Here is a 14453-nt window from a genome sequence, read left to right as displayed (position 1 = left end):
AATGTATTGAGAGTATGGGAAATTATTTTGATTAAAGAACATTGCTTTAAAGTAACTAGTTTCTTTTTTTTTGTTTAATACCAAAATCCTGCATTATTTTCCGGACAACCCAATAGCTGACAACGTAGTAACAAAGCATGTCAGAACTCAAGTAGGAAGATAAAAGGCTTCATCAGGCAGGAACCGAAGTTACATTGGCCATTCAATAACCAACCACCTTAAGAAAATATACAAAATGAGACAGAATTGATGGAAACGTCCATTGTGTTGTTCCCGCTTTAGCGAGCTACCATGGAAAAACAATAACTGAAACAAAACAACCGGGGGACCCTGATGATGCAAGGCAGGTTTGATGAAAACGAAAAGAAGTTGACAAATTAGTAAAGTAACTAAAATATGGAGCATTGGCACACAGAACAACTAAACAGATCTAAAGGTATGTCAGGTCTGAGGCAAAAAAAAATTATGGCTATCTCATATAAGAAGACAAAATACACCTCGCCCCACAGGAATTTGAAATTTCATTTTAATTCAATAAAAACTTTAAGAAAATGTCCAAAATCAGAAAGAACGGGCACTGAAGCGTCTTTGCATTAGGACGATGTCAGTACTGCCGTTTTGGAAAAGCAATAACAACGCCCGAAGAAATCATAGTGACATCGAGGAATGTGATACCTGAAAGAAAGTTTCCTCGCTTTGGGATATAGAGTAGGGTCTTTTCCACAATAGATCTGCCGAGGTCGCGAAGTGAAATCACCAGGGAGGGGGAGCGGTATACATTTTTTTGAAAACTTACTTTTCTCGATGTGCCTACTCGTAAAACCCAACTTGTGAATTTTTTTCAACCGAATATTCTTGATTGCTGTCCTATGTAATGTTAACATAGTCGTCCAATTCATCCAGGGCGAAGTAAGAAGAAATGAAAATAACTCGGGAAGTGTCACGACGATTTTCTCTTGCCCTATTACTTGATTAACTTTTTTCTATTTATACGTAAACAAAGATCGTGTAGAAAATTCCTCATCTCCGGTCTCTTTGTCGGTCTTGATAGTCGTTTCGGGTTAACAGCGTTCTCAAAGGAAGGTAGTTAACAAAAATAACGTCTGGAAAGAATAGAACCAGACGTCTCAGTCAGTCATAACAACATAAAAGGCAGGAAATAACATGTATACGGTTCCTACAATCATTATGCAACTGTAAAAAGAAAATCAATCCAAATCATCAATCAATCTAAAGAAGTTATCCATTAAAATACCTGACAGAATTGCCAAAGAATGCAATATAAGAATAATAAAAATAAATTTGCAATTTAGGGCAAACCATGAATTTAGCACATGTTTAAGTGCAATATAGGGGAGTTTTCTTGTTAAATATCCAGAGAAAACCTCAATAAATTATTGATAATATACACTGACCTGCTAAATAATTTGTAACATTGTCCGAATATTTTATGATTTGGAAGAGTTTTTATTATCAAATGTTGACTTACTTTCGTCCATGCACTAATTCCACTGACCTCATCACTGATCTCAGCCTTCCGTTTGATGTGACACCATCAGCGCTTTGTTATAATAACATGACCCCGACGTTTTATATCACATTTGAATCTCTTCCGCGAACAAACACCAGGCAAAACATAAAGAAAGGGTGTACAAAAATAATCCTACTAAAGATCAACTCACTTTAAGGACGGAAATAAATATCAAATTACAGCAGATTGTCGTACTTAATTTACGACTAGATGCGTTTATTCTTTGAAGTTACTTTAACTAGGGATATTACCCAACTTCAGTCAAGTTAATGCATAATATGAAGTAACAACAATATGAAAACAGTTAGTAATTAGTAATTAATTAGTTCTATAATTTGATATTAATTTTTGCCCCTAGAGTTTTTAGCAAATACTTAAAATGAATACTTTAAATTTCAGTTTTTTAGTTGAATTTTTGCACTTTGTTTCTATTTGAATCAACCAATATAAAATATCAATAGAAATAATAGGCCCAAGACTTTTTTTAGCAATTAAACTATGTGAAAGACCAAAATTTTCCTAATGCTGATTTTAAAATATAAAAAGAGCGTTAAGAAGTTAAGGACGGCAAGATTGGATAAGATCAAGGAAATGGATATTAGCAAAAAAAAAAAAAAAAAAGATAAAAACTACCCAGCAACTCTAAGAAACCGAACACAGGAGTAGGATGGTATAACCAGATACTTCCGGTCCCGCTCTACTTCCCACTCGTCCAGTTATAGTTTCACAAATTGTTCGACCCACAATTAAATTAGAAAATACGCAATTACAACGGGCTAACTATAGAGAACCTATAGGGAGAACAATGTCAGCTGTGAGAAGGGTTCAATTCATATGGAAATTATTCAAAATTGGTCAGAGATGACCTACTACTAATTAGTTCATCGGTTATAAACTATCGGATTTTAGGTTTTCCTGCTAAGGGGATAAGCTCTAAAGCTGATTTACTTCTAAGAGGCTTAGCGATCGGGACGTTTCTATAGTCTACGGGTTTGCAAGCTTCTGTCATTAAATTCTAACTGTAATATCTAACTGCAAATTCATCAGCCAAATTTAATGTTAAAGTTGATGCTGGGTGTTGGCCTGCAAGCCGATTAACTCATGCTGAACCGGCATTGGGTCCGTCTTCACTCGCTGGTTTGAGTAGTTCAACAAACCCCCGAGTGAAGATGGTCCAATGCCGGTTCAGCTTGAGTTAATCGACTTGCAGACCAACACCCAACATCAAATTTGGGGACCATCTTCACTCGCGGGTTTGTTGAACTACTCAAACCAGCGAGTGAAGACGGACCCAGTACTGATTCAAGAAATTTAATGTAGCTACATTGATTTTATTAGTACCATATAGAAAGATTAATAACTTAAGTGGGCTTTATACCTTTATAGCTTAATTAGTCTGTACTTTTCACCACTAAAGCTTTATCTATAATGGTTCTATTGTTGAATATTTTTCTTTCACTTGATTTACTGATCAATACCAGTCCTCTTTCTTCTGAGTTTTTGATCGGTTGAAAAAACGAGCGATATGGGTCGATAAAGATCCAACTTCGCTGGTTTTCCGTTGGGGACTTGTCGCAGCCTGATTGCTGCATTAATTAGATACGCTAGTTTAACCAACTCTTTCGGTGGTCTTTTGAGAAAATTTCCTGGTAATAAGATCAATTTCCGAGAGTTGATTGTTTTTTCTGACCCGCGAGGGCTTCTTATGGGAAAAGTTCAAGCCAAAGGGAATTTGGGATTAATTATCTCCTACTAGATTTTCTAGATTGGGTTTCATTGTTTTACATTATCTTTCTATTTTTTCAGTAGGTTAATATCCGTTTACAGAGTATTATCCGTTGTATTGACGCCATCGCCTGACTTTCCTTTTTCTCAATCAACTTACAAGGATTTTATATCTTTTTTTTTATTATTGCACAGTATTTTGTTGTTGCAAGAAATTGTTTGATATTTATTTTTCGACTTCCAAGACCAATTCGTTCTCAGTTTACCGATTTATTTATCCGCCACATAATATCGTTTTAATTATACTTTCGTGTACATCAGAGGAGAAAAATATCCCTTTATTGAACCGAGAAATTACGGTCACGCCGCGTAAAGTTGTAATTCCAAGGTGAAATACAAAAGTGACGGTTTTCTATCAAAGAAAAAGGAAAGCCGGCGAAGTATGGAAATCATTAAACGGTAACGATTCGAGAGCAAAACGTTGTGATTCAGCAATCAATATCCAATAAGCGATTTCCTCCTATTAATAATTGATTCCGGGACTAGCTCCAGCTTTCACTTCCATATGACAAAACGATTTTTCGACCGGGTGTACCTGAGAGATTGCGACACCCGCTTTTCCTTAAGACAAAGGGCTATTGAATAAAAAAAGCTTCAATGGTAACCGCCTACAGTTTTTCCCAGGGATCCTAAAGTTGCGGAAAAACACCTTTAAACAACATTAAAAATAATCCTCAACCTGAATAGAGAAATCTCCAAAAATTCGCAATTCATTGGATTTTGACCAAGGATCTAGGTGCTATTATTTATTTTTAAAAGTTTTTGCCTTTAAATACATTACAAAATAGACCATCAAGCTTCATTAAAATTCCGCCTTAAAAAAATTCCACTAGTTAAAATCCTTGGGAAAAACTATGGGGTGAGAAAATTTGGTGACGCATTAACTCAAACTCACCCCCTCCCCACCTAATAATACTAGAGGGAGGGGGCAAAGAGGAGAGAGAGAGATGGTGAGAAGGGGAGAGAGTTGGTGAGAGAGTGAGATTGATAGAGTGAGATGAGAAGAAAAGAGAGGGAAAGGGTGAGAGAGTGAGATGAGAAAGAGAGAGGGAGGGAGAGGGAGCGAGAGAGGGGAGAGAGAGAGAAATGGCGGGAGGGAGGGAGGGAGAGAAGATACTTTTATTTACAGTAATAATATTTAGAACAATAGGAAAGAAAGTACACATGGACAAAGTACGCCTGTCGGAGGTCGTTGCAAAAAGAAAAAAGAATATATGTATATAAAATGTTATAATAATAAAAAGAACTACAATTAATTAAGCATAAACTGAAAATGAAAACTAATTTACACTAAAGGATAAAATAAAAATTAATAAGAATAAAGAAATGAAAAATGAATAGAAAAATGTAAAGAAAAAATAGAAAAAAAAGAAATAAAATCAACATTGGTTATGACTAAAACCGGTAACGACACAAATAAACAAAATATGGCAATTGTCTTACATGAAAATCATGAAATTATAAGAATATTAATTTACTAAATTATAAGAAATAATCCACTAATCCTTATTTAAAAAATAAACAAATGAAATATAGAAAGCAAAAAGCATTAAATTAAAAATTAAATTCCTGAACTAATTTATATCTGCAATTCCAGGCTTGACGGGCATATTGGATCAGTTCATTAATCAAAGTAATTAATCAAGTGATACTAAAGATATCCAGCAATTAAACTTAAAAGTACCTGATTTATGAAGGACCCGGCTCGCTCATAACTATCATTATCAGGGGGAAAATTAAAATTGAACTATGCATTGGGGTCACGTATTACTTCTTGTTCCACTGGAACGAAATGATGAGACCCGGAAGCGTCTAAGTGGGAAAATATGAGTGTATGTGTCTGTGTGCGAGTTAGTGTTATTCTAACGTTAAGTTTAAAGTTAAAACTAAGTTTAAAATAACCAGAATATATAATAACTAATATTAAATAAAAATTTAAATGAAACATCTAGTAGTGCATGTCAAAGATAACTTTCACTCGTCCTTCTGGAGCACAGAGGTTGCCAGTTTCAGATTTGAATTTTTTTCTTTTATTTCACTTGTAAGTTGCTATCTGAATTTATAATAGTAAAGTACAATAATAATAATAATAATTAACAGTAATCACGCAGACTAAATTGTGTTTAAAGTTATAAACCAAGAGGTTTAAATACGAAAGTGTGCTATTTTAAGAACTAATATACTCGACATCGTTTGGGGTCTTTTCACCGGAGAACAGATATGCTATTTCATAAAAGTATACATTTACATCATACATAAGTAAAGTGTTCATGAAAGGATAAGTTAGTTTGGAAAACAAGGACCGACAAAACAAGGTGGTCTAAGCGTAAGATTAGATTACATATCATCAAACGATTTCCAACTAATAACTTTTTATTCAGCTCTTTGTCGGTCAATTTAACCATTTTTAACTTCAAATTAACATTTTTAATTTCAAATAAACCAGTTTTAACTACAAATTAACCCTTGTTCATTTCAAATAAACACTTTTAAAGCATTAAAAACTTAGGAGAAGGTATGAGATATTAGCATATAATTAAGTATTCATGTAAATACATTCATGTTATAGACCAACTATTTATTTTATATTTGTAAACAAACTCGAATTATTATAGCTTTTCCAGTCAAAGGACTATTTTTCGTGGTCCGCTTGACCAATTAATATCATTCAATTAATTAAGGTTTTAAGTTGAGATAAAAAAGTCAGTCTCACGAGCGGGATTCAAACCACGACCTTCGGCTTTTTATTTTTAATAAACCATTTTAAACTTCAAATTAACCGTTTTTAAAATCAAATAATCTTCTTTTTATTTCAAATTCCCCCTTTTTAACATCAAATTTACCTATTTAATTTCCAGTAATACGTTTTAATTTCAAATTAACCCTTTTAAATTTTTTTTCAAATTCTCCTTTTTTAAGTACAAATTGACCTTTTTAAATAAAATAAAAATTTGTTTAACTCTGAATTAACCCTTTTTAATTTCAATTTAACACTATTTAATTTCAAATTAACCTTTCTTTAAAAACATTTAAACAACTTGGAAGAAGGTATGAAATATTAGCATAAAAGTATAAGCATTCATTTTATAGGGTAATTAGTCTATATTTTAAAAAAAATCTGGAATTATTATAGCTTTTTTCCTTCAAAGAACAATTTTTAACTTCAAACTACATTCTTTAATTGCAAATTTTCTCTTTTTAACTTCAAATTGGTCTTTTTACATTTTAAATAAACTCTTTTGCACTTCAAATTAACTTTAAAATTTAAAATAAACCCGATTGACCTTCAAATTAACCTTTTTTAATTTCAAATAAACCCTTTTTACCTTTAAATGAACCCTTTCTAACTTCAATTTAACCCTTTCTTTAAAGCGTTAAAAATGTTTATGCATGGTATGAAATATAAGCATTTAAATAGCATAAGTATTCATTTTCTAGATCAGTTATTTTATATTCTTAAAAATCTTTAATTCCTATAGCTTTTTTCATCAAATTGACCCTTTTTAACTTCAAATTAATCTTTTTTTAATTTTAAATAAACCCTTTATTTAAGGCATTAAAACAAAACCGTAAGAGATGGTATAAATATAAGCTTGTACAGTAAAAGTCCTGTATATATGAAAATTTTTAATATACAATAACTGGGCTTTAAAAGAATTAAGATATTATTGAGAATAAACATTAATTCTATTCTATTAAATTTAATTTATATAATTTTAGATAGGTATTAATTGTAATTATTTTCTTTTCATCTTCTTAGAGCCCATTTATTTTATACATTTAAACATTCGCAAATATACGAATCTTACTTTACATGCTTATTTCATAACATCATCTATTTTTTATGGTTTAAAGAAGGTTATTTTGAAATAAAAAATAAAAAATTAGAGAAGGTTAATTTTATGACAAAGCTAGATTAATCACGAAAATCAGCACAAAAGACATCAGAAAGTATTTCAATTACTTTCATAAACGTGCTAGCAAATCTCGATTAAGTCGTTCAGGTATAGTTTTACTATTGTCGTACTACTTTTACTATGTGCTATGAATACGTCTCATTTCAATGGACCACAGACAGAATTGAATTCTACCGAACAAAAAGCAAAGGAAATAGAAATTCAACCCGGAACCAAGTCTATGCTCCTTCTTCAAAACACCCGGAAGAAGAAATCGCTAAGTTGTACGACGATCTCCCAAATGTGATAGGCAACACGAACTCTCATAGTTCCAGCCACAATCATAGATATTACATATACAAGTTAGCAATAAGACTTGCGTGAATACCCTAATTGCCGACAGATTATTTTGAATCGTGGCGTCGAAATCATCGTATTCGATAGTTAATTGCCATCTTGAAGTTCCTAGCGGTACCGCTCATTGGATTTTTGGAAAGGGTCAACCGGGCATGTTTCCAGTCAATGTTCCCTGCTTTGTAAGCTCACGTGGAAATTCTCTACAAACCTAATCCCTAAAAGTCCGTTCCAGAGTTGAATGCTTTTTGCAGGGTCGGCCTCAAAAGCGCCCCGCTGATCGCAGGTTGTTCGACTTTTTTTAGCAAATTACCTTGACTTTCGAACTTTTCAAACCACCTCTGCACATTCCGCTCATTGAGTGAACCCTCCTTTTCGAGTTCACAGACCGTTTCGGAAGCCTTCAATTTTCTTTACAGATAATATCGCTAAAAATTATAAAACTTCCTACCTCAACTTCATTAATACTTCTTGAGAGGTGAAATAATTGTAAATACAATATTACATTAAAAATATTTAATGAGTAATAAAGTAGTAAATCATTTAGACAATATTTACTCGAGAAAGAAGTCATAACAGTGAAAGGCGGTGTAATCTACTACAAAGGTGACGTCTCTAAACGGACTTAGTCTTTTCTTTTGCTTTGTTTTTCTTTGTTAAACTCAGAACAAGTATAACAAGAATAATCCTATATGGTCGAACAATATTTTGATCTCCTTAATAGAAAAGTCTTAGAGGCTGAAATAGTTTCTCGTTCTTTTCAGAGTTTTTTTTCGCAAATGATTCGATCGAATACAGTTTTGCTACGATTTCTTGATTCATTGAACGTTAAGCGAAGCGTTAAAAATTTCTCACTGTTTGTATGCGAAAAACCTTCCATATAGGACATGGGATTTTTTCACTCGGTTCCGTTACCCGGTTTCCAGTAAATAAGAATATATTATCTGCGTGTTGGAACCGAAAGAAACATTATTCGCGTGTTATGATCTGGTTCCTTCCCCTGGAACCGTTCCTTCCCTCGATGTGAGTCAGTGCAGAGCGAGTGGAAAGGGGAGAGATAAAGGTTTAACCACCGGGTTCTACGAGTCGGAGTTTGGAGTCAGGTAAGACCGTCAAGGGTATTGTGCTCAATAGACAGGAAACGGGGATGATGAAATTTACAACCCTTTATTCCGCCCTCCCTTTGTCCTCCGCACGGAAGGAGTCAATCCGGCGTCAAGGTGTTACTACGATTTTAATCATGAGTAGGCAAAGAAGTGAGAAATTTGACTAACTGAACATTGAAAAATGACTGTCGTAAAATATATTATTAAAGGATAATTGTTGATGTTATTTGATATGTTAAAATTTGTAATTAAAAGCTTTAAGGGCTTCTTGGGCGAACATCACCAACTGCAGGTTGTGCAAAATAGGTTTCTAAGGTGACAGACTTGCATATTCCCACAGTGATTGAAAATATTAGAAAATCCAGAAATCCAGTTGTATTCTCTTCAGCCATGGTTCATCTTGAATGGGCTTCATCGAGGTCACCAGCACATGGATATCGCAGAGGCAGTTGGCGTTTCTCAGAGCTTCGTCTCCCTAACTTTAGCCCGATTCCGAGAGACAGAAAGTGCCAATAGGAAGCCTAGCAGTGGATCTCAGCATATTACGTCGCTAAGGGAGGACAGAAATATTGTCACTGCTGCAAGACGAAACCCTTTCCACAGTGACTGCCAGATCCTAAATTAAGTACAAGATGTTTTGGCAAAGCTTTTATCAACCCAAACGATAATCATTTGTGGGAATATGGCATCACATCGAATGCCCCTTTGAAACGATCTGCAGCAACAGCCCGCCACCAACACAACTCAGGAGAATAGGGTGCACCGAGCCCCTAAAAGAGAACACCAATCGAAATGTTGATATATTTAATGATGAGTCGCGTATCTGTCTTTATAGTAACAGCAGGCGCCGAAGAGTCTATCGAGAACAGGGGATGCGTACAATGCCCCAGTTCGTGCTCCCTTCAGAGCAGTTTGGAGGAGGCGGAGTAATGGTCTGGGCTGGGATTTACGCTGGAGGACTAACTGGACTCCACATTGTTGAAGCCAACTTCACCGCAGTCCGTTGTCCAAGAAATCATCGAGGATCTCCCTCAAACTAGGATTTCACTGACAGGGATTTTCGATTTTTGGATGACAATTCCAGACCATGCCAGGCAGAGTTGTTCATCAATGTTTAGAAAAACCTGGGAATTTCCCATCTGCCTCTTTCCCATAGTCTCCAGACCTCAATCCCATTGAGCAAATGTGGGATGCGTTGCAGAGGCTTTTCGATCGCCATACGCAGCCAGTTGACCTGTTAACAGTATGCCTAACAGGTGCACAGAGGTTTTAGCTATCAGAGGACGTTATACTCCATATTAAGGGTTTAAAAAAATTATTGTGTTCAATAAACAAAGTCAAGGAATTAAAACCTTCTATTTTATAATTTTTCAAAATCCATTAATTAAATTTTCCTTCAGGAAGCATAATAATTTCTAATAAATTTTAATGCAATTATATAAAAATAAAATAAAAATGCTAGGAAAAGTAAATACTACAAACAAAATTGGCAATATCCCTATTCAGTTTTGAGCAGTTTATTTCAATGTGCTACAAGATAGGTAACAATCTTATGGATTGTTAGAAAATCCTTTCATAATCTTAAGAACGTTGATCTTTGGATGTGACTGTTCACAACAGAAACTCAAATGCAAACATTTGGACTTGTATTTTGCCAAACAAAATGAAATTGGATGAATCTATCAAAACTCATTACGGGCAGTTTAAAGAATCGATATGTCTTCCATTTTATTTTATGTGGACCAAATAAAAATCAATGAAAAGCCCATCAAGGGGGAAAGTTACAGGTCATTGACAAGGGTCTGAGCGACCATAAAACATGTCCTTATGAAAAGTGGGACAGAACGCTGATTACTGTACACGCTGTTTAATAAATTTTGATTCCTTTTATTTTACACAAAAAAAGGCTAGTTATCTATGTTTTCCCCCAGCGGTCCCTTACAAAAGGTGAGAGTTGATGCCTGACAATAGAAGGATCGTGATCAGAATCTTATAGGGTCGGGACAAAGACACAAACGTTTTTCTACAACAGCTGCAGTATCGTCAATATTTAGATGTGCACGACATGAAAACTAAACTGTAGTTTAGCTTAATTCCTAATGTGTTTTTTTTCCGACCATTTTTGGTATGTCGGACGTGTTGAATCTTCTCAACAACTTCAGTTGCAAATAAATTTGTACAAAATAAATGTACAAATAGAATCTATCACATCCAGGCGTTGGGATTGGTAGACTAATTAATGGGAAATTCTACTAACCTAACATAAAAAGAGGTGTGGACAACACTCTGAACAAGATATTGTATCGGCTGTCAGCTTAGCAAAGAGCATCAGCACACTAACTCACCCCTCTCAGGGTTCAAGTTTCCACAGGAATGTTTTTGGCATGTGCATCTAGATATTTATTTATTAAAGAATGCTTGTGCTAAAAAAAAAGAAAAACGCTTATTTCATTCGACAAGCTTTCGAAGAATATACCCCATAGGAATTTGTTAACGGTTTAAATCATTAGAAAAAATTTCAATGTGCTGATGAAGGGAATTGAAAACCTCCTCGGACGTACAGAGGAACTGATTGGTTTTTCTTTCCTTCAAATTTGTATTATCCCTGATCATTTGTACATGTAATTAAAATATCAAAGCAATCAATCACATCAAGATAACATGTAGATAGTGTCGATCCCCTGTCCTGCAGGATACTGATTACATATTGTCCTCTGCAGATTCGTCAGCTGAGTCGAAGCTTTCCTTATGTAATGGCAGAATTTGTCATCGTGCATTTTATGAACGTCAGGGTTGCCAGATTCACAGTGCCATATGTACTAATGTGTGGTTTTAGTGACCGTTCTAAACCTACGTTCTAACCTACCGTCACACCAGACCGCATCTCACGATCTCCAAATAATCAAAGTACCATGTACTGTAACTATAGACCTTAGCATGCAATTCGAAAGCAAGTCAAAGAGTTAAAACAAAAACATTACCCGCAATCAAGCTGACTACAAAAGCAACCTTAACGGGAAGATATTTAGGTAGGAAATTAATCAATTGTTCATTCTTAAGTAACTTAAAACTCTATCCAACAAATTCCAACAAAACAAGATTTTCTCTTTAATCCGCAAATAGCTGTTCTTCCTGATGTAGCAGATTTCCGACGATTCAGGATTGCGTTGTGAGCAGCTCGGTCGGTTTCCGCAGTAAATGTCTGGGACGTCCTGGAGGCTTGTAACGTGGTGGTCGTATTTATAAGAAAATGATGAGATGTCCTTCCGAAGAAAAATTGAAAGCCATATTGCTCAAATGGTTATGGCAGGCACATTGCGCTTACCGGGCAAATTTTATTATTCCCCATTGGAGATTCGAAGCAATTTGCTCAACATTTACAAAGAGCTAGGCACACACAGAGAAGCGCAAAGGAGAAAGTTCCAAAATTACCACAAAATGGATGTTTTCAATGGTAACGAAACTGTAATGGGCTACAAAAAAAATTGAAAAATGGTAAAAAGGAGGGAAAATTCGGAAGGTGGATTGAGATGGGAAGTCGGTGTCCAAGTGGATTGAAGTCGCAATAGCTCAATTGGTAGAGCAGCGGCGTATTTAGCCGAAGGTCGTGAGTTCCAATCCCGCTCGTGACACTGACTTTTTTTTATCTCAACCAATACCTTACATAAAATAAAAGGTTTCTTAAATATTTTAGCATCGTTTAACAGGAACCAGTGTACTACCTTGGATCGTCATAAGCCAGCTTTGTTGGTGCAACAGGAGTGTCTACGGAAAAACCAGCAACATCACCATAATCAGAAATTATTTCTACCGCCGACAACAGTAAACCACAGTACAATGAAACCCTTGTTAAGGGACAGTCATGATGTCACTATTTTTGTCCTTTTTCTAGTGGTGTCGTCTAAAGAGATATTTTTATCGCCTGATAACAGCATAGCAGTCTGAATATGTATACCACATGTAGATTTAGATGTTTCCCTCTTAGCGTTTTCTTAAACTCCAACTGAAATCACGTAATGAAAGCAATTCCAGAAAGAAAATAAGATTGGATGAACGGGAGGAAACCGGCAACACTTTAACAAATTCACTGTGACCCTCCATGAATCAATAATTAGAGACATTTTATAAGGTGGGGGGGGGTTGAAGCAGAAGACAGTTCTTTCCTCCACTGCGACCTTAACAGGTCTATAGTTTATATCCATGCATTGAAAAATGTGTTATTGGTATAAGAAATGTCTTACCAAAGTCGTTGTACCATAAACGGGCTAATGCTATATATTCGCATGCCGGTGTCTCTAGTTCCTCCTGACAGAGCTGGCATGTTTCTGTGTCAGCTTTGCCCCTTTTCTTAAGATGATAGTTATGAGAGCAGTGGCCGGTACAGAGGCCAATAATTTTCCTTAAAACCTACCTGCAGAGATTTACAGTTCCTACGCCTTCCGTTTTGAGGGATTTATAAATTGGACTCCTGACAGGGGCTTTGCCGCCTAAGAAGCACTGCATAGAAATACACACAGAAGAAACACTGTGCAGATACTGCCAGGAAGAAGAGGAAACTGCAGAAATATTTTATGAATCTGTGACTTCTATGTAGGTGTAGATTCTAACAACTAGGAGAAAGATCCTAAGGAGGAAAGATCCTAACAACTAGGAGATCCTAACATGAAAATGGCCAATGAATTAATAGATGAGTACAATAGATCTTAGGTCGAGGTGCAGTAGGCCTCGTGAGCTCCTCTTTTATCCATATATGTCTACTTGCATACCTTGTCAGTTCGAACCTAAAATGAGTTGTAACTATCCACTGGCAGTCTGCAGCCACTTTTACACCAAATTTAAACTGCTGTCTCAACAAATGCATTCTTCCTACAACCGTTCGTCTATTAAATTTCTGATTTTGCAACTCCGCATCCCTTATCAACCCACTTCGTGCTTATTGTTCACCCTTTAGATGTTCTGTATAGTTCAGAGTTCAGCATAAATTCAACTAACCATCTGACATTATTAACCGTTTCATAACTGTCCGAACTGCTTTCAAACAATACCGATATTTCAAGGCTTGATCCAATGAATACTTTCGTTAAAATAGATAATAATAAAAACGGGAGATGTCACCTACCTTTCTGAGTCGGAGAATTTCCTCGTCCTTTGATTCTTCCTGAAGCATTTCATCACCGCCGACACAAGAATTGCTTTTCTTTTTTAATGCCGATTCCTGAAAAAAATGGGAAAATTCGTACTTTAATCGGTATTGAGGAATAAATATTAAAACACTAGAGAAAATTTATTTATAACCATATTAAATATGTAACACTTAGCAAATTTTTCATGAAAATTATTTATACATGATCTGTATTGCTACAGTGCACATAGTGATAGTATAGTTATATTACAAGTCGAATTTTTTTTTTTTTTTTTTTTTTTTTTTTTTTTTTTTTTTTTTTTTTTTTTTTTTTTAACTTCAGGTACATAATTAGATACTTGTGTATTATGTGGGAGGAGTCTAATTATTTAATGGCTTTGATGTGGAATGTATAATAGAACAAGCTATTATTTTTACCTTAAACCTCGACAATTAAGTTGATTGCTAATAATTATAATTAGCAAGCATGGTCTCAAAATTGTGGACGTTTTAATTTTCTTGTAAACCCTTAAATTGGCCTGAATGGACAGATCTTCGTTGAAAATTAATAAAGTGAAACACACCGGTCTCTATCGTTTTTTTAGAAACAGACAGATAAACAGTGGTAAGTGTGATAGGCAGGGATCGGGGAATAATAT

General features: G+C 35.0%; 1 protein-coding gene across 2 annotated transcripts in view; it reads right to left on the bottom strand.

Annotated features, from left to right (window-relative positions):
- The window catches only part of LOC106668248, an 85196-nt gene that overhangs the window by 60615 nt on the left and 10128 nt on the right, over positions 1–14453 (bottom strand). For both annotated transcript variants that reach the window (XM_014396807.2, XM_014396806.2), the window contains exon 2: positions 13792–13887. In XM_014396807.2, coding sequence (XP_014252293.1) covers positions 13792–13887 — 96 coding nt within the window. The remainder of the gene's footprint in view (positions 1–13791; positions 13888–14453) is intronic.

Source organism: Cimex lectularius, unplaced genomic scaffold, assembly GCF_000648675.2.
Source record: "Cimex lectularius strain Harlan isolate CLEC.00 unplaced genomic scaffold, Clec_2.1 scaffold71, whole genome shotgun sequence".
Taxonomy (NCBI): domain Eukaryota; kingdom Metazoa; phylum Arthropoda; class Insecta; order Hemiptera; family Cimicidae; genus Cimex; species Cimex lectularius.
The sequence above is the reverse complement of the archived record's forward strand: the minus strand, read 5'-3'. Positions and strand labels throughout refer to the sequence as shown.